Source organism: Mustela nivalis (assembly GCF_964662115.1).
Source record: "Mustela nivalis genome assembly, chromosome: 13".
NCBI classification, from domain to species: domain Eukaryota; kingdom Metazoa; phylum Chordata; class Mammalia; order Carnivora; family Mustelidae; genus Mustela; species Mustela nivalis.
The window spans coordinates 43,146,499-43,171,027 of record NC_139032.1 but is presented as its reverse complement, the minus strand read 5'-3'; the positions used below and the strand labels follow the sequence as shown (position 1 = coordinate 43,171,027).

Below are 24,529 nucleotides of genomic sequence, written 5' to 3'. Positions count from 1 at the left end.
AAGTAACTTGAGAGCTCACCTTTCTACAATCAAACTGACTGCTTGTGAGAGATCTGGGTTTGTTACCTGGAGACGTTTCCACAAAGACCATACAAATTCTTTATCAGCCTTAAAGAAACAAAAGACATTTTTAATGCACTACTTTGTAGTTAAATCAGAGAAGACACTACATTAAATGAAAACAATGAAAGAAATTACTTGATCCCTAGTTCTATTACTATACAGGACAGGAAAGCTTTATTTTAAGAAGTTCTTAGCACTCCACATTCTGGCACTTCACATTCATGTTTACTATTTCTACCAGCGACACTTCAGGGTTGTAAAGGTTGGAATGCTGAATAACATGACAAAATTTGCTTTAAAAGAGAATTGCTCTCTATTTACTGCTCCATTTTGCAGCCCCCCTTTTCAGCAAAATTCCTTAGAGGAGTTACCTATAATAATGGTCTCCACTTCCTCACTTCCATTCACTCTATTACTTTCTCCAGTCAGATGTCCCTCCCCGCTATGATGTTAAATTCCTTTTTCAAGGTCCTCTATGTAGCTGAATCCCATAAACAATGGGCAGTTTTAGTCGTAATGCCTAGGCCAGTTGTTACGACAATTGTGACTGAGTTATGAGTCACTTTGGGAGAAGTTTTTAAAAGAAGTTTTTAAAAACAGTGATGATCTAGAGATTCTGACTTAATTGGTTTCAGGTAAGTTTCAAGCACCAGTATTTTTTTTAAAAGTTCCTCAGGTGATTTTGTGCACTCAAGGTTGAGAACCATTGCTCTAGGTGACCTCATTCAATTCCATGGTTTTATGTATTAACTACATACTGAGGACTTAAAACATTTCCATCCTTAGCTGTTTTCTCCACCCCTAGGTGCAGACATCAATCTCCAACTCGATAATTCCATCTGAATACCTAGTAGATATCTCAAATTTAACTTAAACAAAAAAATTATTGATTTCCTACTTTTTACAAACTTACTACTCTTCAGCTCAGAAAATGATGCCATCATCTAAGTTGTTTGCTCAAAGGCCTAACACTTACAAGTCAATTCTGTTCTCTTTTCCTCATATTTCATATCTAGTCAGTATATCCTATTGTTTTTACCTACAACATATGTCCCGTTCTAACCATTTCTCACCACCTCCACCACCATCCTCCTAGTCCAAATCAACCCCATCTCTCGCCTACCCATCCATGGTGGTCCCCTGGCCTCCTTAGCTCAAAATCCTCCAATGGATTCCCATCAGATTAAGAAAATAATCCAAATTCTATAACAAGGCTACAAAACCCAACATTATCTGACCCATACACACCTCTGCAAACTCATCTATCACTCTCTCCATTTATTATACACACTGGTTTTCTTGTTCCACTTGTGCCAGGGCCTCTGCACATGTGCCATGCACCAGATTTTCATGTAGATTATTTCCTCACTTCATTCAGGTCTTTGCTTAAATGTCACCTCAAAAGAAAATTCTCTGACTACTATATTTACAGCCACCCAAACTCCTAAGTCTCTGATAACCCTTTACTCTATTTAATTTTTTTTTTTCACAGCACATTTCATATTATTTTATTTGGCTGGTTTACTTGTGCGACAGATATTTCTATTTGGATCTGTGTCCATCATCCATTCTCTCCTTCCTATTGGTAACATAAACCATTTGGCTCTTTGCTGCCCAAGTAAAACCCTGGCCCCTCTTACCTATGGGATGTGACCAAGTTCTGCAAATGAAATATAAAAGTTACTGCTGGGAATCTTAAAATTAGACTCATGTCCACAAAATGGGTTACAAATATTGTTTTCCAGTATGTTGTTGCTTATTTAACTTTATTTATGATGGAGTGCTTTTGCAAAAGGATAATTATTACTTTTATATATTCATATTTATCCATCTTTTCTATTCTGGCTTATGGATTTTATTATCAGTTTTTCTGATTGGCCTTCTCTACTCAGAGATTACAAATATACTTACTACATTCACTTCCTTCTAAAATTTTTATGTTTTCATTTTTTAATGCTCAAATCTTTGATCTACTTTGTTTGACTGCTTACTTACTTGTTTTCAGAAGACTTTTGACAGCCCGAGTACTAGAGAGTACTACCTTATCTAAACATTCCTATATATCATGCTTTACTTTATCCTTTTAGAAACAAGAATTTAGAATTTGGGTATTAAAATGATTCAAGTTAAAAACAAGAAATGTCAGTATATAAATCACATGTCATAACCTGCCTGGAAGGTAGGGAAGGTAAGAGAATAAACCATGCAACATAATGTGCTCTAATAGCTCTTATTTTTAAAAGGCATGATGAGGAAATTACAAAATCCCTGGAAATCAGTAATATTTATAAATTTATCTTACAGCTCACTTCAAAACAAAATAGCAAATATTTACATGTATTTTCACCTCAACTTTTCTACCTAAAATACTAAGAAAGGTTAGCATTAAGTAAAAATGTAAAAGAGTAAAAATTTCATAATTTATAAAATGAATTACTTCCACTTAAATATGACTTAATGACAAAGGGCTTAGCTCTAGCACAGTGAAAGAGTTACAGCAAGAAAACTGAAAAAAATCTCTACATCACAAAGTATAGTAAACTCAGCCTACAAAAGAGTTGACCAAATACTCAGAGATTTGAATCTATATTATCTTAGTAATGGAATCACCTTGGCTTTCACTTATTAGCTGGTAGGGAAATAAGTATCAACTTGGCAGACACAGACACCCAAAATTATCTTTTTCACTGGGTACATACTTTTCCCCCCGCACCTAGTTTAATGACTGGCAACATAACAGACCCTCGTTTTATCTCTACTGGAAGAATGAATTCAACAAACATATGAAAAACTATGTCCCTCATTAAATAAATAATTTGCCTACCAGAACACAGGGAAAACAATGGAATGAGTTTAATTACAAAGCATAGCACAAAGTAGCCTCTCAAAAATTATTATTATAAAAAGTAATTACACAAAAAGATTCACATACCAAAACACAACTACTAACAATGGTGAGGATTTTAATTATATAATAGGTTTTCAAGGGGCACCTAGGTGGCTCAGTGGGTTAGGCCTCTGCCTTTGGCTCAGGTCATGATCTCGGGGTCCTAGAATTGAGCCCCACATCCAGCTCTCTGCTCAGTGGGGAGGCTGCTTCCCACTCTCTCTCTCTGTCTGCCTCTCTGCCTACTTGTGATCTCTCTGTCAAATAAATAAATAAAATCTTTTAAAAAAATGGGTTTTCAAATTGTTCTTCTTTATGAAATGGATAAGTTTTCAACATACCTAAATATCTTAACAAAAAATATAACTAGTCATATAATCTTAATTCCAATATCACATGCTTCATTAAACTTAGTTTCATCACTAAAGTTGGAGTAATAAACATATATATATTTTTTTAATTTCATTTTTTTTTTAAAGATTTTATTTATTTATTTGACAGACAGAGATCACAAGTAGGCAGAGAGGCAGGCAGAGAGTGAGAGAGAGGAGGAAGCAGGCTCCCCGAGGAGCAGAGAGCCCGATGTGGGGCTCGATCCCAGGACCCTGGGATCATGACCTGAGCCGAAGGCAGAGGCTTTAACCCACTGAGCCACCCAGGCGCCCCTTAATTTCATTTTTTAAGTGAACTCTACATCCAGTGCAGGGCTTGAACACAACCTGGAAATCAGGAGCTGCATGCTCTACCGGCTTATCCAGCCAGGTATCAACATATATTTCATTTAAATGCCCTAAATAAGTTTGAACCTGAAACTGGCTCACAGGTTTAGTGAATATTTTTGGCTGCAACTGAAAAAGAAAATAAGCTTTGAGATATACATACATACATTACACACAAATATATGTGTATGTATATATATGTCTATATATAACACATATGTAACATTACTTCTTATCTTCTGGTATTCTATAGGTGGTAATAAATGTGCCCATACACATACTTACAATATCCTAAACTGCAAATAGAACACATTCTTGAAATTCATAATCAAAATTAAGAGTATGGTGAAGTTGGGTTCTAAATCAATGAATAAGGCATAAATGTCACAAACTTTAAATTGTCCTTTGAAGCACACTTGAAGGACAAGCTATATTAGGAAGCCAATTTCTTATCCTCAGTAGGTCCAATTCAGACAGCTTTTCTCCCCACACTGAAGTTAATGATGTTTTCTTCAGCTAAGCATTATGTGCATGTTGCTTGCTAGTATGGAGCCATTAAAAAAAAAAAAAACTTCAATTTTACACTCACATAAAGTTGGATGATAAATACTTGGAACTGATATTGTTTTCTTTTATATGCTTATTCTGAGTAACTTCAATGGGGTGGAATGGTATATGGACCCACTCAAATCTTGTTCTCCACCAAGTACATATAATTGAATTCTGTAAGCTAAACATGGGAAAAAACCCAACTAACCTGTATGAAGCTACTACTTATGACTAGATTAATTTGCAGAAATATTTTTCCCCAAAATGTACATTTGATCCATTTCTGTGTCGAATTAATTTGGTAGATCTGAGCGGTATTCTCTTAAAAAATAGAATTTTGGGGGCGCCTGGGTGGCTCAGTGGGTTAAGCCGCTGCCTTCGGCTCAGGTCATGATCTCAGGGTCCTGGGATCTAGTCCCACATCGGGCTCTCTGCTCAGCAGGGGGCCTGCTTCCCTTCCTCTCTCTGTGATCTCTTCCCTTCCTCTCTCCTACTGTGATCTCTCTCTGTCAAATAAATAAATAAAATCTTTAAAAAAAAAATAGAATTTTGAAGAAAAATCAAAGTCCATGACAAACAGAGTAAACATTGTTCCTGAAATTCTAGGTATATGTATGTGTGTATACATACTAGGTTAAGATGAAAAATGAATTTATGTTGAGTTGCAATTTTTGAAAGGTTTGAAAAACGGGGTTAATCCTACATTTTGGGGTATGTGATTTCTAGCTGAGAAAGTAAGTAGAACAAAATAAAAAGGTCTAAAAGTGAATGTTTATGTAAATTTTTTTTAATAAAACAATTGGGGGTTCAATTGTTATTTCTCCCAAGTTTACCCAAGAGCAGGAGTGTGGTTTGACCACAGTTTTGAATGGGATACTGCCAATCTCATCTCACATTACTGGAATGCCTGTGGTTATCTGACAGTGTCAATACTACAAAAATCTCAAGAACCATGATCCTAGCCCAATTATGACCATCTCTATTCTTACATCTGCCTAGAGCAATCTAATCATCTTCCTAGTCCATATATTTCCAAGGTCACAAGAGCCATATGTGAAACTACATTTTTAAAGACTAGGGAATGGATTTGGGGGAGGGGGTCAGTGGGCTGTTTCCAACAGAATGATTTCCTTAATCAAGTCAGTTGTAAAAAGTATCTCAGCTCCTTAGACAGCTATAACTAGGATATATAAAGGGAAAAGGGAGAGTAAAGAAGATATGGGCAAATAGCATCTGAGATTAGGACTTGTCCAAGTTACAAAACCCTTATCATGGGTTAACATCTTTATCCAAGGGTGAGGTGTGCAGAGGACAAAAATGCTTTAGTTCACTGGTGTCTCTTATTTGTTCCTTCGCTCCTTATCCAGTGAAGAACAGAAAATGGGAAAATGAAAAAGCAGTCACATATATTTCCCCAGCCTGTTTAAGCAAATGCATATTCAATTTGAACAAAACTGTCCTGTTTTTACAGCCTTGACTCAATCAGCAAGGACCTACAAAAGGGGCAAAATAATCCAATAGAACAAACTATGAGAGAGAATGAATTTCAAGAATTTTTACTAACCTAACTGATGATACTGTTCATAAAGTTACCCTGGTTGTTAGCAATTCCTAATCGGTTCTATCTTGAAGACAAAGTGATCGAACGATTTATTGTTGAGTGAATCCCCAACATTTATATCGCCCAACGCTGTCTAAAGGTTCTGGTAAAATCAGAGAAGAGATGGTGGTAAGGATGCAAAACTCAAATGAAATCTAATCTCTTTGAACATGAATGCAGCCAAGCCATCTTTAATAACCCTACATAGAACAGGCAAGTAAATTAACATAATTGATTTACTAAATGATTTTCACTGGCACGATGACATGAAAATGAATTTTCTGTCTCAAGGACTATAGAATTCGTATAGCTGATTAATAAACATCAAGCATCGTCTATTATGTATGAAAGTTCCCGGCCTAAGACACCCTAAAAACTATTGATTTGTGTTTACCACTTAAGTTTAACTTAGGTTGACTTAAGAACAAGTGTGGGTTTGCAAATTAAAAACAGGTTCCTTCATCGGTGGATTTCATTTTAATAGACGTGTTTCAACTTTCCTGTTCAACCTATCAACTCGTGGACTCACTCAACTCCTCTCCAAGTATCACTTAACCGTCACGACCGGGAACTTGGGCTTTTGGGGAGGGGGGGCGGTGCGACTGCACGTTTTGGTGGCATCCAAGTGAAGAAAACCAAACCCAGGGCGCCGAGGCGAACCCTGCCCAGCCTGTCCGGAGAGGGGTGGGAGCCCCAGGTCAGGGATCCGGGCACTGCCGCGTCCCCCCAGCACCAAGCAGCGGGCCGGGCTGCGTGTGGAAGCCAAGAGGGAGCGCCGCGAGGCGGAGATGGGTGGGTCCCGAACCCGCGCAGCGACGCCGCCTGAGGCAGAGGGAGAGGGGCGCGCCTACCCACCGGCCCGGCCCCGGCCCCGCTGTGTAGGGGAAAGGCCGGCGGCCACCTCGATACCTGACACAGGGCCAGCTCCTCCTTTAGGCTGCTCAGCTCTTCCTCCAGCAGCTGCGTCCGGGTCACCATCGCCTCCTCTACCGAGATGCCCTCTAGCCGCTTGGACCCCTTGGGCGAGCTGAGGAGGGGAGCCTGAGCCGGAGCCGCCCCCCCTGGCCCTCGCCGGCCCCCTGACCCTTCTTCGCCCCGCCAGCATATATCATTTTTGTCCACGACGCCTTCCCGCACTGCGCTCGCAAGCCCCGAGGCCTCGCTGCGCACTGCGTGTACCACAGTTCCCCGCCCAACACGTGGGGACCAGGGGCCCAACTGTCGCCCTGAGGGCGGAGGGAGCGGCGAGGTCGACGAGCGCGCCGCCATAGCCGCGGCTGCTAACGGGTCAAGTTCCCTGTTGGAAACTCCACCTCCCCTTCCCCATCCCGGCGAGCCCGAAGCTCCGGGACGCGCATGCGCGAGCCTTTTCCCGCCTTGGACCGCGGGGTCTCGCGTTTTTGGATCCTGGCGGGCTTTCCGCGGGACGCGCGCCCGGCGCCAGCGCTAGACTGCGCACGCGCCGTGGCCCAAGGGGTTAGGCTTGTCCCTTGCGCGCGCCAGCGGGACAAGCGCTGCGGGAGTCTTCGGTTCCCAACGCCACGCCTTCCCGCCCGCCTAAAACCCTACCCACTATTTAGCGCCTAACTTAACTCCCACCTCTTAAAGTCTTCCTTGACAAGCCCCTAGCCCCAAATGATCCTTAACTGTGAATTCCTCCGCCTCCAAGGCCCCTGCCAACTCGTTTGTCACGTTTCATTGACCGCCCTGGAGTGTTAGTTACACGGCTAATCTCCCCAGCGCTGTTGTAAGTTCCTTGAGGATCAGGGAATAAATTTTACACTTAAGTGTTTTCTTCACACCCTTTAGCAAAACTGCTTTAGGTGCAGCTGAAGTCCAGCAAGCTGACTTAATGTCAGGGAGATGTGGAAAGCCTTGTGTTGAGCTGGGACTATCGGGCGGATTTCCCATTTGAATTATGATCCTTTGCGCACCCTTTGTCCTTTGTTTTGCAAGAGTCACGATTTCCTTTAAGTTTTTATGGCAGCTTCTTTATTCAGTTGGCTGAATATCAGAGCGAGTGTGACCCACACGGCCCCGCAGTATGTGTCCTTGGACCTATTGAAATCAGTAATTCTGAGCTTAGTTAAAGAAGACCAGCTTTCTTTCCACCGGCCTATCCTCTTCCTTCATCCCTCTCTGCCTCTCGGTCTCCCTTTCTCCTTCCTTTATTCCTTCCTTCCCTCCCTCCCTCCCTTCCTTCCTTCCTTCCTTATAAACTTCAAATAGTCAATCACCATCTTTTTCTTTGCCATGCTAACGCGTCCTACTTGTGATGATTTTAGTAAAGGGATCGCGTTGAGCTAGCACTAGAGTTTTACCAAAAGTAGATTGCTCTCTTCTGTGAAAGGGTTCTGGAATACAGAGAGCTGAGGTGGGGAAAAGGTGGCTGTGAAAGTAGGGAGGTGAACACTTTAACTGATGACCTTTTCATTTAATCAACATTACTGCTTTGTGCCAGAATTTAGTCAGCATATCAAAAGACTCGCTCCCTAATAGAACCCTGCTAAGGCAGGTTGAGTGGGCTTCTTTCCCACCAAAGGTAAACATCCCACGAAACTTATATAAGGATTAGAAAAAGTACACAAAAGCCTGTTTTAGAAGTAACTCCCATACCGAACATTTACTATAAACTGGGTCCAGGGCTAACTACTTTTCATATATGTACTTACTCAATTCTTACATCATGGTAAAATAGATATTATTCCCACTTTACTCATGAGAAAACTGAGACTTGAGAGATTACTATACCCGGCCCAATGTTCCACATCTGGTATTAGAAAAGCAGAATATGGATCCACTTAATTCTAAAACATGTCTCTGATCCCTTACTCTGTAACTGTCACTTGAAATACAGCATTATGTCTGAGCTTGTAAGATTTCATTGGGTTTAAGATTGGAAATTCTAATCACATAATTCAAAAGGTTGTCACAAAATCAATATGAATGCACATTCTTAATGGTTATTTGTTGTTCACTCAAAAGGGTATCATTTCATCCAGTTATAGAAAGATTCTTTTGAAAAACAGTGAAATCTCTTCTATCATGTACAAGAATAAATATACATACCTGCCTCAAAAGAATATCCTGAATCTATGAGTGGGCAGAAAATTTTTTTCTTTTTCTTTTTTTGGTGATAAAATACACATAACATAAAATGTAGCATTATAACCATTTAAAGTGGCTACAAATAAAATGTCTTTAGGCATGTTCATGGTGTTAGGCAACCATCACCAGTATTTAGTTCCAGAACATTTTCACCTTCCCAAACCAAAACCCCATATCCATTAATTCACTGCCTGTTTCCACTTCCCATCTTCACCCCCGAGGAGATCACAAGTAGACAGAGAGACTGTAACCAGGTTACCATCAACTTGCATTCTGTCTCTTGGATTGGCCTCTTCTGAATACTTACTACAAATGGAACCATAACATGTGACCTTTTACATCCGTCTTCTTTCACTTAGCATTGTTCTCAAGACTCATCCATTTTGTAGCATGGACCTACGTCATTTTCTTTTAGCCAAATAATATTCCATGATATGAGTATAACACAATGCGTTTCTCCATTCATCCTCCGATAGATATGTGGGTTCTTTCCACCTTTGGCCTATTGTGAATAGAGCTGCTATGAGCATTCACATATGGGTTATTGTTTGAACACCTGTTTTCAGTTATTTTATATATATACCTAGGAGTGGAATCACTGGGTCATATGGTAATTCGATGTTTAACTTACTGAGGAGCTACCAAACTGTTTTCTACAGCAGCTGCACCATTTTACAGTCCCACCAGCAACGTATGAGAGTTCCAGTTTTTTCACATCCTCACCAACACTTGTTAGTTTCCCTTTTTTATGGCCATACTAGAGAGTGTGTAATGGTATCTCACTATGGCTGTGATTTATATCTTCCTAATGACTAATGACATTGATCACCTTTTGATGTGCTTTGTGGACACTGATCTTTTATGAAGAAATGTCGGTTCAAGTCCTTTGTCCACTTTTTAATTGCATTGTTTATTTATTGTTGAGTTACAAAGGTTCTTTACTGGCAGACAATTTTTAAGCATAGAAAAATAGCACATTTTCAGGGTTCCTGGGTGGCCTAATGGGTTAAGCCTCTGCCTTCGGCTCAGGTCATGGTCTCAGGATCCTGGGATCAAGCCCTAGCATCCATCTCCCTGCTGAGCAGGGAGCCTGCTTCCCCACTCCCACTCTGCCAGTCTCTCTGTCTACTTGTGATGTCTCTCTCTCTCTCTCTCTGTGTCAAAAAAAAAAAAAAACTTTAAAAAAATTGCACATTTTCAGAAGATACATAAGAAGTTCTTTCTTGTATTATTTGCAAAAATGACACAACTATGTGAAATACTGAATATTAAATTTGTAACTCAAAACAATAAGTTAAAGATCTGTAATACTATCTGAATAAAAATGCCAAAACAAACAACAATGTCTCTCCTGTGCAATTCTTCGTGCAAACATTTAAAAGTGATGATGTCTCTTCTACAGAAATTAATAATAAAGTCTGCCAGGATGAAATATTTTAGAATATAGAAACATAAAATTCTGTCCATATCATCATTGTACAGTTGAAATATTGTGGAAAATGTAGGAAATGTGCAAATTAGTATGGTATTTAAATTGCATCTCTCATTTGAATTTAAAAAAATTTAATTCTAACTTCTGTTTAAGAAGAGAAATGTATTAGCAGTTTCTCAGCCTTGATGGTTCTTTGTTTCCAGAAAGAATGCCAAATTTTAAGACATATTTATTTCTCCTTTACAGATTTGGCATAATCTTTATTCGATCAGCAGGGTTTAATTATTAAATTTTAAACCACTATTAGGTACTGATCAGACCTTAAATATCACAGATTTCTTTCACATCATTTTGAAACTTATCTCAATTCTTAGGGCTTTTCTAAGTGAGTCAAATCAAGAGTGGCCTACTGCCCTCCCCTTCAATGTTAAAATAGAAATCCGCATGCTCAATGTGCCAATGTGACACTTGAGTCAGCAGCAGACATATCTTGTCAGTCTAATATAGACAAATTGCAATCCAAGAGTTAGTCAAAGTAAACCAAGAAAATTATTTTATGCTTACAATTACTATAATTTTGTTTGAGCAATTCCTGGCAACTATTGATTCCCTGATCAGTCTGAGAGTGCTCTGTCAAGAACACAGGTATCCAAGGATGACATCATCTCTTCCAGTTGTCCCATGGGATACTCACACAGTTTAAAAACGATGACCTTACAGAGCTCTGACAACAGAACTTCATTTTTCAGTTTCATCTTTACTGATTATACAACAATTCAAAATTATTTAAATAATTGTCTTTTTTCTGTAATAATAGGCTTTTCTCAAAATTATCTCCATTGGGCACCTGGGTGGCTCAGTGGGTTAAGCCGCTGCCTTCGGCTCAGGTCATGATCTCGGGGTCCTGGGATCAAGTCCTGCATCGGTCTCTCTGCTTAGCAGGGAGCCTGCTTCCCTCTATCTCTTTCTCTGCCTGCCTCTCCATCTACTTGTGATTTCTCTCTGTCAAATAAATAAATAAAATCTTAAAAAAAAAAATTATCTCCATTGAATCCTAATCCCTGTAGGTATTGTTCTGGGAAAAAACAGGCAAGCAAACAAACAAACAGACCCAGATGTTTTAGGTTTGAGTTAGCTTAGCAAAATTTGGAAGACAATCCCAAATTCCATGAGGAGTTTAACTGATTTAATACAGAGGGTTGCAGAGTTTCAGTTTGTTGTTTTAACATATGACCAAAGTGAGACACATTCCACCTTTTTTGACCTGTGTTGCAATTTCCTCCTCCCTAAGAGATGGGATGGTAGCCCCATAGTCTTAGGTATTCCTTACCTCAAGACAATATTGCAAAAATATTCCAGCTCTTCCATCTCTTTTGTTCCTCTGGTTTTGCCTGAAACATGAAGGACTTCTTCCGTTGCCAGTAACCTTATTTAACATCTCTGTCTTGATGAGGCTTACCCATTCCCTATTCCAGTACTCATATACTATTAAAGCACACACACATTGGTATTTGCTCTTCTCTGATACTGTGATTTAACATCTCCATCCCCATTTCTGGCACAGACTTCCCAAAACCTTTAGAATTTTCTAAATGATGAAAGCTTAAAGGTACCTTTTTCTATGTTAATAACTTTTGGAATGGAGGTAAGAATGGGACTTGGTTACCACTGAAGCCAACCATGGGATTAGAGGGTTAGACATTTCAGACTCTGACTCCCTTCTCGTTTGGCAAGTTGATCAGAATCTCAACAGGAAGTTGATGGCAACTTATAGGAAATACTTTAAGGAACAGTCAAGATAGAGACAAATTACAAAGGTCAGGGTAGGATGGAGGGAAAGCACAAGTGATAGTAAAATACCTCAAAGCTAATCCAAGGCTGGAAGATGTTATCTCTCTAAACAGGAAGAGGTAGGGGGAATGGTACCAGTTAATGGTACCAGGAGACAGAAAGAACTGTGTACAGAATGCTGCCTGTTGAGAGATACAGACCCAAGAGCCTGGGAGCCAGGGGAACAAATACTCAAACCTCACTGCTTTCCCTTATGCCCATCTCCTATGTTTCCTACTGGCTGAACCCAACCAGTTCTTACAGGGAAGCCCAGCAGGCCACAGAGCAGGATAGAAAAACATCAAGAGATAGTCTGGAGGGGAAAAGAGAAGATGTCCAGCTCAAGAGTCCGATATAGTCTAATAAACGACAACAGGGACACAGTCTGACTAGCATTCTATACTATACTATAACTATAACTATAATTGTAGAACTAGTGTTTTATACTATAACTAGCATTATAGCCAATATATGATTTAAAGTAATAACTCTCATGTTGTTCCCATGGCAGCTGGTTGGACATTACAACTTACAAGTCCATCAAGGAGAAAAAGGTAAATCACATGTTATAAAGAGGAAGTGGAATCCAGGCAAGAGTTAGGTAAAGAGTTCAGGGCTTGTGAACAGAAAAGCACCAAAGGGAATGCATCTACTTTCTTTATTGCCTTCACATTTTAATTTAAAACTCAGTTTTCAGGAATTCTAGGCTAGTCTGTCTAATTCAACTAGTGTGTGTGTGTGTGTGTGTGTGTGTGTGTATACACATTTATATAATATGCCTCCCATATTTTATATATATATATATATATATATATATATATATATCTCCAAGATAATATTATTCAATTTGTATTTTGAATCTATTTTATATTTTATATTTTGTATCTTTCTTATCATTTTATCATTCTCACATTTTATATACATATGGTTTATTTATATCACTAAATAGATTGTAAGATTTAAGAAGGTAGAAAATACCTGTTTTTTCTATACCCCTATCCGTATGCATATTTTTCTGTATACCTATCACGATGCCCTCAAATAGGAGGCGTGTGAGAAATGTCTCTCAACTAGCTCCTATAAGCCAAAGAAACTCTTGCCCTCGGCAATTACTAGACATTCCTGATGGTCCTTAAGCATATCCCACATTAGCAGATATTGTTTTGGTATAAACAGGAAATATTTTTATGGATTACATACTATTGAAGTTAATATCTGAGGCAAATAGATCACATGCGTGTTAACTACTACTATTGGGGGAAAACTGGGACTGTTAAATCATGGACAAAATGGTTCCCAGAACCACTAATATTTCTTTTTCCTAAGTGATGCTTCCTGATATAGCAAAATGCCATGGGAATAAAAGAAGGAAGAAAGAGAGAACACGCAATCAATTTTGAGACCCCGTAGCCAGAACACTGTTCATTCATTCCCTCATCTTTTCAACAAATACCTACTGAATGCTACTAGGGATAGAGCAATAAACAGTCACAATCCCATCTTTGTGGAGCTTATATTCCAGCAGAAGAAAACACAGCATAAACAAATAAGTATACTTGTTAATTAGTGAAAAGTTATGTAAACAGAAATAAAGCAAGGAGGGGAAGGGAGATGACAGTGGTTGGGTGCCGTTTTAGGTAGAATGGTCAGGGAAAGCATTTCTAATAAGGAGTCCTTCAGCAAATGATAATACTTCAATTAAATGGACAGCACACCATGCAGGTATCTGGGAGATTGTCCAACCACAGGGAAAGGTGAAAGTATAAACAAAAAGCAAACACTTATGAGTGAAATCTGAATAGCATAATTACTCATAGGCGGACACATCTACACAAACTCTCCTCCAGGAAATATTTGTTCTCCTGGTACCCCAAAGAAACCCAATCCCATGCAGATAAAAATATCTACATCATCAGGGAACAAGTTTTGTGACCCACAGATAAATACCAAACTTGAAGTGGCCTTTACAAATCATTTGGTAAGGGCCATAAAGAAATGTTTTCTGTCTCTCCAGAAATATTTCTTGGAGAAATCATTTGAAATAGGATCCTACTAAATGGCATTAATGAAGGAAGAAAGGAGGTGATCTGGAGGGAATAAGTTACCCACAGATATCCCAAGGTGGTTGTAGATTAATAATCCACTAACGGAGCTTTTCAAATAATGGTACCTAGATCCCACCTCCAGAGACTCTGATTTAATGGATATGGTGTGCAGACAAAGTGTTGGTACTTTTTTTAAAGTTCCCCAAATGAGTCTAACATGAAGCCATGATTGAGAGTCACCGAGTTAAGCTGTTAAAAAAACAGGCCAAGAATTACTTCTGAAATGCAACAGACATCTCATAATTATTCGAAGTGAGTCAGATTATGTATGGAGTACCTACTATGTGCTAGAAGTTTAACACTGGGGATACAGACAAGAAAAGGCAAACCCACCCCAACCCTCATGGAATTCACATGGGGAAAGGCAACTGACAAAGAATTAAATAACCTTTTAAAAAACAAGATAGTGTGATAAATGTTACAAAGTACAAGAAAGTGTGATAAGAAAGAGAATATCTGGGTAGGGCTATTTTTGTTACATTCATTAAGGAAAGCCTCTCTGAAGAGTGAAATTTAAGCAGAAACCCTGAAGGATGAAAAAATCTACAGTGTGAACGGCAAAACAACGACCTGAGATACAAAGTTGCTTGGTGTGTTCTAAATACAGAGAGGAGACAAGGATTACTGCAGTTAGAAAAAGTGAAAGAAAAAGTGGTGTAAAATGAAGGAAGAAATTTGGATTCTATTCCAAGACTAATAGGAAACCTTTGAAGGATTTTAAGTAGAGGAAAGATAGGATTTCACTACATTACTGAAAGACCACTCTGCTATGGAGAGAATGGATTGTGAGGTTAGAAAAGGGGGAATTGAAGCAGGAAGACCAGTGCCAGAAAGAGATGATGGTGGTATGAACCAAGGTATTTGCAGGGGAGAAGTAGAATATGCTGGAATTAGGACATATTATAAAGATTGAGCCAGTAGAATTTGCTGATGGATTGGATGTAGAAAAAGAGGAGAAGGAAGGGATCCAGTCAGACTTTCAGATTTTTGGATTGAATATCTGAATCTTTAGAGGTTCTAAAATGATTATTGAAGGAACAGGTCTAGAAGCAGGAAATTAAAAATTCTAGTTGGGATTTATTGCATTTGAAATGCCTGGAAGATCTCCAGGTAAGGATGTTGGGCAGGCAAATGAACATGCAAATTTGAAGTTCTTAGTAAAGGTTTTCAGCTCCAAATACACATTTGGGAGCCATCAACATGACTGGTATCATATGTAGAACTTATGGGTAGATAGGAGTTCAGTAAATATGCATGCAATACACGGTGCCCTGAAGGAAAGGCATCAAGCCTCTTCTCCTTCAAAATTTGACATTATTTTAGAACTTGAGGATTGGGATGTTCTTGATTGAGGCCCAATGATAAGAAAGGTCCCATCATAGAAGGAACAGTCTGGATTGGTAAACCCAGCCTCAATACTAGAACAAAAGTGCAGTGTAAGGGCCAGTTCTGACATGGCACATGGCTGATACCGAAGGTTCAGTCTGACACTTGTTGCTGGAGGTATGTTTGGGACAATGGCTGAGCATATGAATGTAAACCATCAACTTGGAAGTCCATTGGAAGTCCATTTACCTGTCAACTTGGAAGTCCATTGTAATTGCTCTTAGTCCAGCAAGAGCTGGAAAGTGTGGGGTCCTCCTCCCAGATAGAGGATGAGTGTGCCCTACACAGTGTTCTGTCCTAGCAATGGTGCCATTTCCTCTTCAAAGAAGAAAGCTGTTTCAAACTCTGTGTGGTCTGTTCTCAACTACAGGTAAGGCTGCACCAAAAACAATGACCCCTGGAAACTGGAACTTTTCAAATCCCGAAGAGATTTGCCAGTTTTTTCCTTATTTGGCTGCTGGAATCAGAAGGAATGTCTTCGTCAGAGTTAGAATTTGGGCAATAAAAAAAAAAAGCCCCTTTTGGAACAGACACATTGCTAATTGAGCTACTGGGGTCTTGAATATTTAATCTGCTTATTATAAAGATAAATGACCTCATTTGTACCTCAAATTAGTGAGGGACTTCACACTAAATATATAAATACAGAAGTTCATGTTTATCCTTTTTAAAGCTATTGAGGCAATATGATTTAGTAAGAGATAAGAGTTTTAGATCTGAATTTGAAGCACAGATTTATCATATGAATTATGTGACTCTGGGAATATTACCTACCCTTAAAAACAAGAATTAAAATAAGTTTCATAGCAGGCCTGGGTGGCTCAGTCAGTTAAGGCTTTCCTTCAGTTTAGGTCATGATCCCGGGGTCCTGGGATGGAGTCTTGCCTCTGGCTCCCTGCTCATCAGGGAGTCAGTCGGCTTTTCCCACTCCCTCTGCCCCTCACCCCTGCTCATGTGCTCATGCTCTCTCTTTCTCTCTCAAATAAATAAAATCTTAAAAAAAAAAAAAAAGTTTCATGAAGTAATATAAGGACCAAGTGAAATAACAAGGGTAAAGCACTAAATAGTCCCTGTTTCATAGTAAAAGCTCAGTTATTGTTAACCTCTTATTAAGCATTATTAAGCTATTTACACTATTTAAATTCACCTCGTTACATTCACCCCATTGTTTTGAATTCATACTGAATTCCACTCTGTTCAGCTTCATGCCAACTGATAATTTAATAAATTGCATCATTTCTGCTCTCATGTAAATATTTTTTTAAAAAATTACAGAACAGAGCTTCTAGGTCACATTAATTTCTTCTTTTAATGAATCCATATATGCAAACCTACCCAATTATAGTTCTTGATTGTGCTCTAGGTATTTCCTATGCCTTCATTTTATCTTCCTAACTGAACTGCAATTTCTTTTTTTTTTTTTGAAGAGTTTTTTAAATTATTTGACAGACAGAAATCAGAAGTAGGCAGAGAGACAGGCAGAGAGTGAGAGGGAAGCAGGCTCACCACTGAGCAGAGAGCCTGATGCGGGGCTCGAGACCGAGACCATGACCTGAGCTGAAGGCAGAGGCTTTAACCCACTTAGTCACCCAGACACCCCTGAACTGCAATTTCTTGAGGATAAGGATTAGATCTGAATCTTCTTTTTAATCATCCTACCACATCTTGAACAGTATTAGGCATATAGAAACCAAAAATTATATATTTATTTATACAAAGATGGTTTTTGAGCAGATTTGCACACAAATATTATTTTCTCCTTTTGGTTTATTGGTCCCTAAAAATGTAATACACATACACTTAAAAAATCCTATCTTTGCACCATAATTTGTGAATCAGTTTCCTTTGAAAATACAAGACTCGACCAGGGAAACTTTAAAGTCCTTTTCTGGTCTAAAAATCCCGGATATTATTAAATAAAGAATGACTACACACCTCAAAATTTCCCAAGATAATGAACAATCCATTCATTCATTTATTTGACAAATATTTACTGAAGGTATATGTGCCAGGGACTTGTCTAGGTGCGAGAAAACAGCAGTGAACAGAACAATGTGTCTAACCTCATGGAGACTTCATTCCAAAGGATTCAATTTATTTAAAATCTTCACCAAGGAAACTTTGAAGTCAGAAAGAAGAAATAAACAGACCATCCATTAGTGTTTTCATGTTTAGAAAGAAATCTTCAACGTTAGTATTTCCTTTATGTTCTACTCAAAAAGAAAAAAGCCCTGGTTCCTAGCCAGCCCATGTATTTGACATTCAACCATCAAGATATAAAAGTCAGAAATAGACAAGGTTCCCTTCATTTACTCTGTCTTCTTTGTCCTGAAAGTATCTCCCATTACTCACCCATCCCATCTATTCCTATTGTCCCTGCCTGGTTTAGCCTTCATTCATTCTAACTCAGATGAGTAACAGTCTCAGACTTGGTCCCCCTTCCCGCCACTGAACTCCTGCAGCAAGTCATTGCTTGACAAAGGATCGCTTTCATCACAGTACTCTGCTGTTCCAGAAGCCTTGAGCGATTCTTCATCTCCTTTACAACAAAAACCAAATTCTTTGACCTGGAAGATCAGGCCTTTTAATATCTGGCTTAAAACTGCCTTTTAAAATGATTTCCCTTTACTTTCTCTTACAATACTCTACGCTCCAACCAAAACAAACCACATATGTTCCATCCCTTTCTTCTACCCCACACACCTCCTATTTCTGATCTCCAGGTTTTCTGTTCCTTCCATCTGGGATTTCTGCCCTTCCCCAGGAGATGCATGGCCATGCCTACCTATCAGTAGCATAAAGAGATAGATCGTTATTTTCTCAGCTAACAAGAAGCCCAGACTTGGGAAATCCGCACTGCCCAACTTCATCAAGAGCCTGGGCTCTTCCTAAATTCCTGCACTGTGGAACTAGCAAGTGTTTTTCATCTCCATGAAAACAAGAGTTGTTAAAACTTCTGGAATTACACTGCCATGCCTCACTGGACAAACAGGAGAAGAGGAAGAGGAAGCACCTTCATCATGAAAGCTAAGACTTTCCCAAAATTCCCTAGAAGATTTTCTTTGGCTGCACTGTACCACCTCGCCACCAGGTGAAAGAAAGGCTGAAAGACAAGTTTTTTAAGTGAGAATATCACCACTCCAAACAAACAAACAAACAAACAAACAGGTCTCTTAATAAGAAAGATGGGGACAGTGGACCCCAAGACACCCTTAGCAAGACAGCCGGAAGTACCCACCGTGGTCGGCACCGTGGTCGGCACCTCAAGCATACACAGTCAAAAGGTTTTAGTGACAATGCTTGGAACTCACACTGTTGCGTGGTTTGGCCTCTACCTTTTCAATTCCAAATAAACAACAAAAGCAGGGGCCATCCTCACTTATAAAGGCACAGCTTCTATGTGATCCTGGCCAGGACCTTGCTTTCCTGTTACTCCATTCCTTCTACTCATCCCACTTCACCAGATGGGAATAATGCCTCTTTTCCTCGGTGCTAATGATGCCTCGGACAGAAGCAGAAGGAGATGGGAAAGAAGACTGGATGGCTGGCATGGGCATAACTAAGGATGCCCTTTATATGCCCTACATATAAACTACGGACACTTGTTCTGTTGTGTTACGTTATTACATTTTTATCAAACACTCAGAATTAGAAAAATATGAAATTCTTCCATTTTAATTTTTTTAAAGGTGTATATTTATTGATTTATTGGAGAGAGAGAACACACGCGCGCACACCAGCACAGCGTGGAGGGAGGGTGGTGGAGGGGCAGAGGGAAGAGAATCCCAGACAGACACCCGCTGAACATGGGGCCAATCGTGGGGCTTGATCTCACAGGCCTGAGATCACAATCTGAGTCGAAACCAAGACTCCAGTGCTTAACCAACTGAGCTACCCAGGTGCCCCTAAATTTTTTCTATTTTATACCAAATTCTAGTGTCATTCCTCACAGATACTGCGTGCATCTGTCCCCTTTCCTTGTCCTAAACTTGAGAAGCTCGATTCATAGTGGAGATGAAACTCAAGAATGGTTTCAGTTTGTATAAACTATACTTTATTGTGGTAAAACATAATTAACATTTACCATTTTAACCATTCTTCTGTGGTACATTTTAGTAACATTTAAGTACGTTCACAATGTTGCAGAACTATGCTTTCCCAGAACTTTCTCATCATACCAAACAGAAACTCTGTCCACACTAAACAATAACTTTGCCATCTCATCTCAAACTTTCTTTCTACTTTCTCTCTAGGCATTTGCCCATTCTAAGTGCCTCACGTAAGTGGAATCATACAATATTTGTCCTTTTATGTCTGATTGATCTTATTTAGCAGAGTGTTTTCAAAGTTTACTCATGTTGTAGCATGTATCAGAATTTCAATGCTTTTAAGGTTGAACAGTATTCCATTGTATGTCTACACTACATTTTGTCTATCCATCACAACCATTGGTGGCAAATTGGGCTCCTTCTACATTATGGCTATTGTGAATAATGTTACTATGAACACTGATGTAAACATAGATGTTTGAGTCTCTGCTTTTTATAATTGGGAGAGAAAATGTATCTTCAACAATGTTGTGATTAAAATATTCAGGTACATCATGTATCTGTGAGGCTTCTATGGGCCAGTCTCAAAAACTATCAAGCATTTGTAACATATTTCTAGCCAAATACAAATTCTAAGTTTTAAATAACTAACAGAAAGGAACCTGTGTAACCAAGATATTGTAAACTGGCAACATGGTATCTCCTATCTAAGAATTTTAAATTTATCTATAAGTCTAAATATAGCTCATTTACATATTTTAGTTCTTTGGCTATCCAGAACCGGAAGAATGAGGCAACAGACACGATTCTGGGCTAAGCAGTGTCATGGGGGAACTGAGTCTCTGTTAATCAGTCCCCTGTTAACAAAAATGAAATAAAGCTGGGGGCAGGAGTTGAGGCATATGTTTCTCGTGATTCCTTCTACCTGCTGTCTCCCTGGAAACAGATGCTGTAGATTCTTACAATCAAAGATTCCCAGAGGAGCATAAAAATATAAAATAATGTGGACGCAATACTCAGGGTGAGAGGAGAAATTTGAAGAGCTTAAATGCTATGGACACCTTTTTTTTTTTTTTTTTTAGAGGCCTTACTCTAAATCACATCGAAGATATAAAAGGCATCCATGTCCCATATTAAGTGCATTTGAAAAAGTGAGAAAAGAGTTGAGATGAAGTTGAGTGGTTACTACTACTTTTGTAGGCAATTGAACATCTATCAATTCTTATTTTCCCATTTCATTTTTGTATTTTGAAGCCAATAAATTATTTTTCAGATCTCAAATATTTTCACTGGCTCTTAAAAATACCTAGGCCATGGGCGCCTGGGTGGCTCAGTGGGTTAAGCCGCTGCCTTCGGCTCAGGTCATGATCTCGGGATCCTGGGATCGAGTCCCGTGTCGGGCTCTCTGCTCAGCAGGGAGCCTGCTTCCCTTCCTCTCTCTCTCTGCCTGCCTCTCCGTCTACTTGTGATTTCTCTCTGTCAAATAAATAAATAAAATCTTTAAAAAAAAAAATACCTAGGCCATAACCATATTGATAGGTTGCTCTATAGTGAGTTCTGATTGCAGAATAATTCTCATTTGCACACTTACTTCTGACAATATAGCTCTGACCATAACTAATTTTTGGACACTAATGCAGTGGCCAGAAGAACAAGCAAACAGGAAAAAAAAAATACTGTCTCTATAATTTCTGGGTATGAAATAAAATCATGATGGTAATCAGAAGTTTCTAGACTTGAGAGTCACAACCTTCCTAAAATAAGCTACCAAATTCCCGACTCCAATCAGCTTCCTGAAAAAGGAAAATGCTGTACTAAAAAGCAAGCACTGAAACAAATCACCTCTCCCTACTCCCACATGCCCACAAGTAAAGAGTCTGTGATTAACAAACTCATCTGTTAAATTTCAAAGCTAACTCCTCTCAAGTTTCTTAAGCATCCATTGTGAATTACCTTAATAGCATAATAAAATTACTTTCTACCTAATACAGAACTGTGGCTTCCAGTCGCCTTGAATGCTGGAGATGTATTTACCTTGTGATTACCCTTCTATGACTCTAAGCTTTGATATGACCAGTTCCTATCTTCCTGGAAGCTTGTTCTACCACTTTCTAAACTAATGAATGCCTACCCATCCTCCAAAGCCCAATTTAAATGTTAGTGTCTCCACAGCCCTTTCCTGGTTCCCAGAGGCTCCCCGAGTCATGCCCTTTTCTATGTTCCCACAGGACTTACCACACTTTATTTAATGTATTTGTTAACATGCTTGAAGTCTGCCGCTAGACTTTCAACTTCTGCAGAGCAGAGCCCAAACATCTAGCGCAGTTAATTTTATAAGCAAGTGATCATTTTTGTCTACTATGCTTGCGTTATGCTTTGCTAAGAGTGGCAATCATTCTATTAATTCTACCCAGACAATGAAGACCACAAAACTGTTTAACCATCTGTTCTCTCTCTTTGTGATGAAACAACATATTTGAGTATTATTTCGGTTAACTTTCTCATTCTTTCATAACAGCTAATTGTTGGTCTTTCCACTTGTCTTAAAGTTTCCATCACCTTGTGGAGATCGTTACGATCAGACAATGTTTCAACTGTATCATAAAAAGCTGCTAACATAGCCAAAAGTTTTTCCACTTTTAGATTTCTGGGACGGTGTTCGGGGAGAAGATGTAGTTAGGTGAGTGTAGCTATGTGAGAGCAAGAGGAACTGGGGGAGAGGTTGATAGAGTGTTATTAGTCTTCTGAGGAAGCTGGTTTATGATGTTCAAAGATCACTCGTTGTGTTGTTGATTTCTGGGGGAATAATCAACATTAACTTTCTATTATTATGGCCCTTCAGCTATAAAAATTAAGTAAATTTCATTCAAAGAATTTCCCTATTTAGATAGGAGAAAACTCTTCATTGATGAAGATGAGAAAAACTTTCTAGTTTACTACTTCCGGTGAATCCCAGAATCACAGATAATTACTCCCTTCAGGTTCAACTACTATAATTATATTACTGCCCTCTGCTGTACATGAGTGAAATTACAGAAAACTATGTGACCGTTCAAGATTTGTCTACACGTTCTTGGCACTGGCATTTTCCAAAAGAAGGTCTTCAAGAGCATCCTTATTTCATTTCAACTAGGTAACTTCAACATGATGGTGAAATTTTCCCTCCTGTAATTATTGGCTAATCCAAACAGAATAATAAATAGTGTGTCAGATGAATTTTAACAGATGAGTTTGTTAATCACAGACTCTTTACTTGACTTTAGGCTTATTGTTATGCTAAGGAAAATATTAATTAAATGTTTGTAAAATGATTGAAATTATTTTATGATATGTCAATTATTTAAAAGCCAGCCTCGCTTCTATAATCGCTGTACACTGATCATTTTCTCCTTGACTTTGCTTTTGAATATCCTCCTGTGCTTTTTTAAATCAGAGTCAATTCTGAGATTCATAAACCTTTTTGCTGGCTTATGGCATTCAATAATTGTTTTATATGACATTTGTTTTGTGCCATTTGATTTGTTTCTGTGCCCTAAATTAAAAATTTCTGGTTCTGTCTGAATCTTATTAACTGAAAATCATATTAGTCTGAGACCATAGCTGTAAGTCGCCCTCTGTCAACCACTTATCTTTTTGTTTATCTTTCGTTCCAGGTTATGAAATTTTAAGCATCACACTCACCTTTAAATAATCATTCCCCATCTTTAGAGCACCATACTCCGTTCACATTTACATGCTATATCTTAATTTTGTAAATGTTCTCTCTATGAATGGAGAAATATTTAAAATTGCACAGATTAAAGTGGAAACAAGGATTTGTTTATACATGCTGCTTTGGATAATAATCTGTGAGTCTGGGAAAAGAGTGTTTTGAATTTATTTCTTTCTACTGTACAGTGAATTTTTTCCCTCTAAATCCAGGTATTTAGTTCATATTTACAAGTTTGGTGTGAGTTTAGGTGCTATTAACCAAATATTGTTCTTTACTTTTAAGAACTATCTCTATGTTTAAGATATATGAATGTATCTTAGGAAGTAATTTTTAGTAGGTTAATTTTTGAAGAAATATTATGACAAATATTTTTCAAAACTAGAAAAACACATTTAAAATCACACTAAATTAACATGTCTAGATAGAACAAAGGACAATGAATGTCTTCAAATATTATTGGACTTTAATTTCCAAATTTCAGGGAAAATTAAGTTGATTTTCAGGTCTTGTTCAATGGATAAGGACAATCAAAAAGAAAAGGGGGCTAAGGTGAAAATAAGGAAAGTAGTGTTGGAAAATGTTTTATAACATTTTATAATATAATGTTTATAACATTTTATAATATAATGTTCTGTTATCCAGTTAAATGTTTTCCCTCTAAATATAATTTTCACTTTTGGGTGCTTCAACCTAGATAAATATAATTGACTAGGAAAACATTACAAAGGCTGATAAATAATTTCTAGATTTATTGTTTTTTATTTCAACACATTATATTTAGCTTGACAATAAGATACATTCTATATTTAAATGTATGAAATATGCATTTAGATACCAACATATTATATAAAAGGAGTATTTGTATTTGGGGAGTTTAAAAATAAATTAAAATAGTCGGTTTTCATCAGGGAAGGGGGAACGCCCTAATAAAATGCCACGTGTGACCTGCTTACCTCCGACAGTGATTTCACATACCAGCCAGGCTGCTCTTCCCACACCTACTCATACTCTGTGTTCACCTAGGATGAAAGTTTGTTCCTCAAAGTCTGAAAATTGATTCCAGTCTCATAGGGACACACTTCAGATGGC

General features: G+C 38.5%; 1 protein-coding gene across 2 annotated transcripts; it reads right to left on the bottom strand.

Annotated features, from left to right (window-relative positions):
- Positions 1-15: 15 nt before the first annotated feature.
- LOC309846452 (centlein-like) lies at positions 16-7,166 on the bottom strand (the record flags this gene model as incomplete). 2 transcript variants are annotated; one of them, XM_082695366.1, is made up of 2 exons in its annotated part: positions 6,728-7,166; positions 16-108 (listed from the first exon to the last, which is right to left on the bottom strand). In XM_082695366.1, exons 1-2 carry the CDS (start codon positions 7,085-7,087, stop codon positions 16-18), a joined length of 453 nt encoding a protein of 150 aa, XP_082551492.1. In that variant the 5' UTR covers positions 7,088-7,166. The 2 variants fall into 2 exon arrangements, with proteins under 2 accessions (XP_082551492.1, XP_082551493.1); XM_082695367.1 differs by lacking the exon at positions 16-108 and adding an exon at positions 3,150-3,207.
- Positions 7,167-24,529: the final 17,363 nt, after the last annotated feature.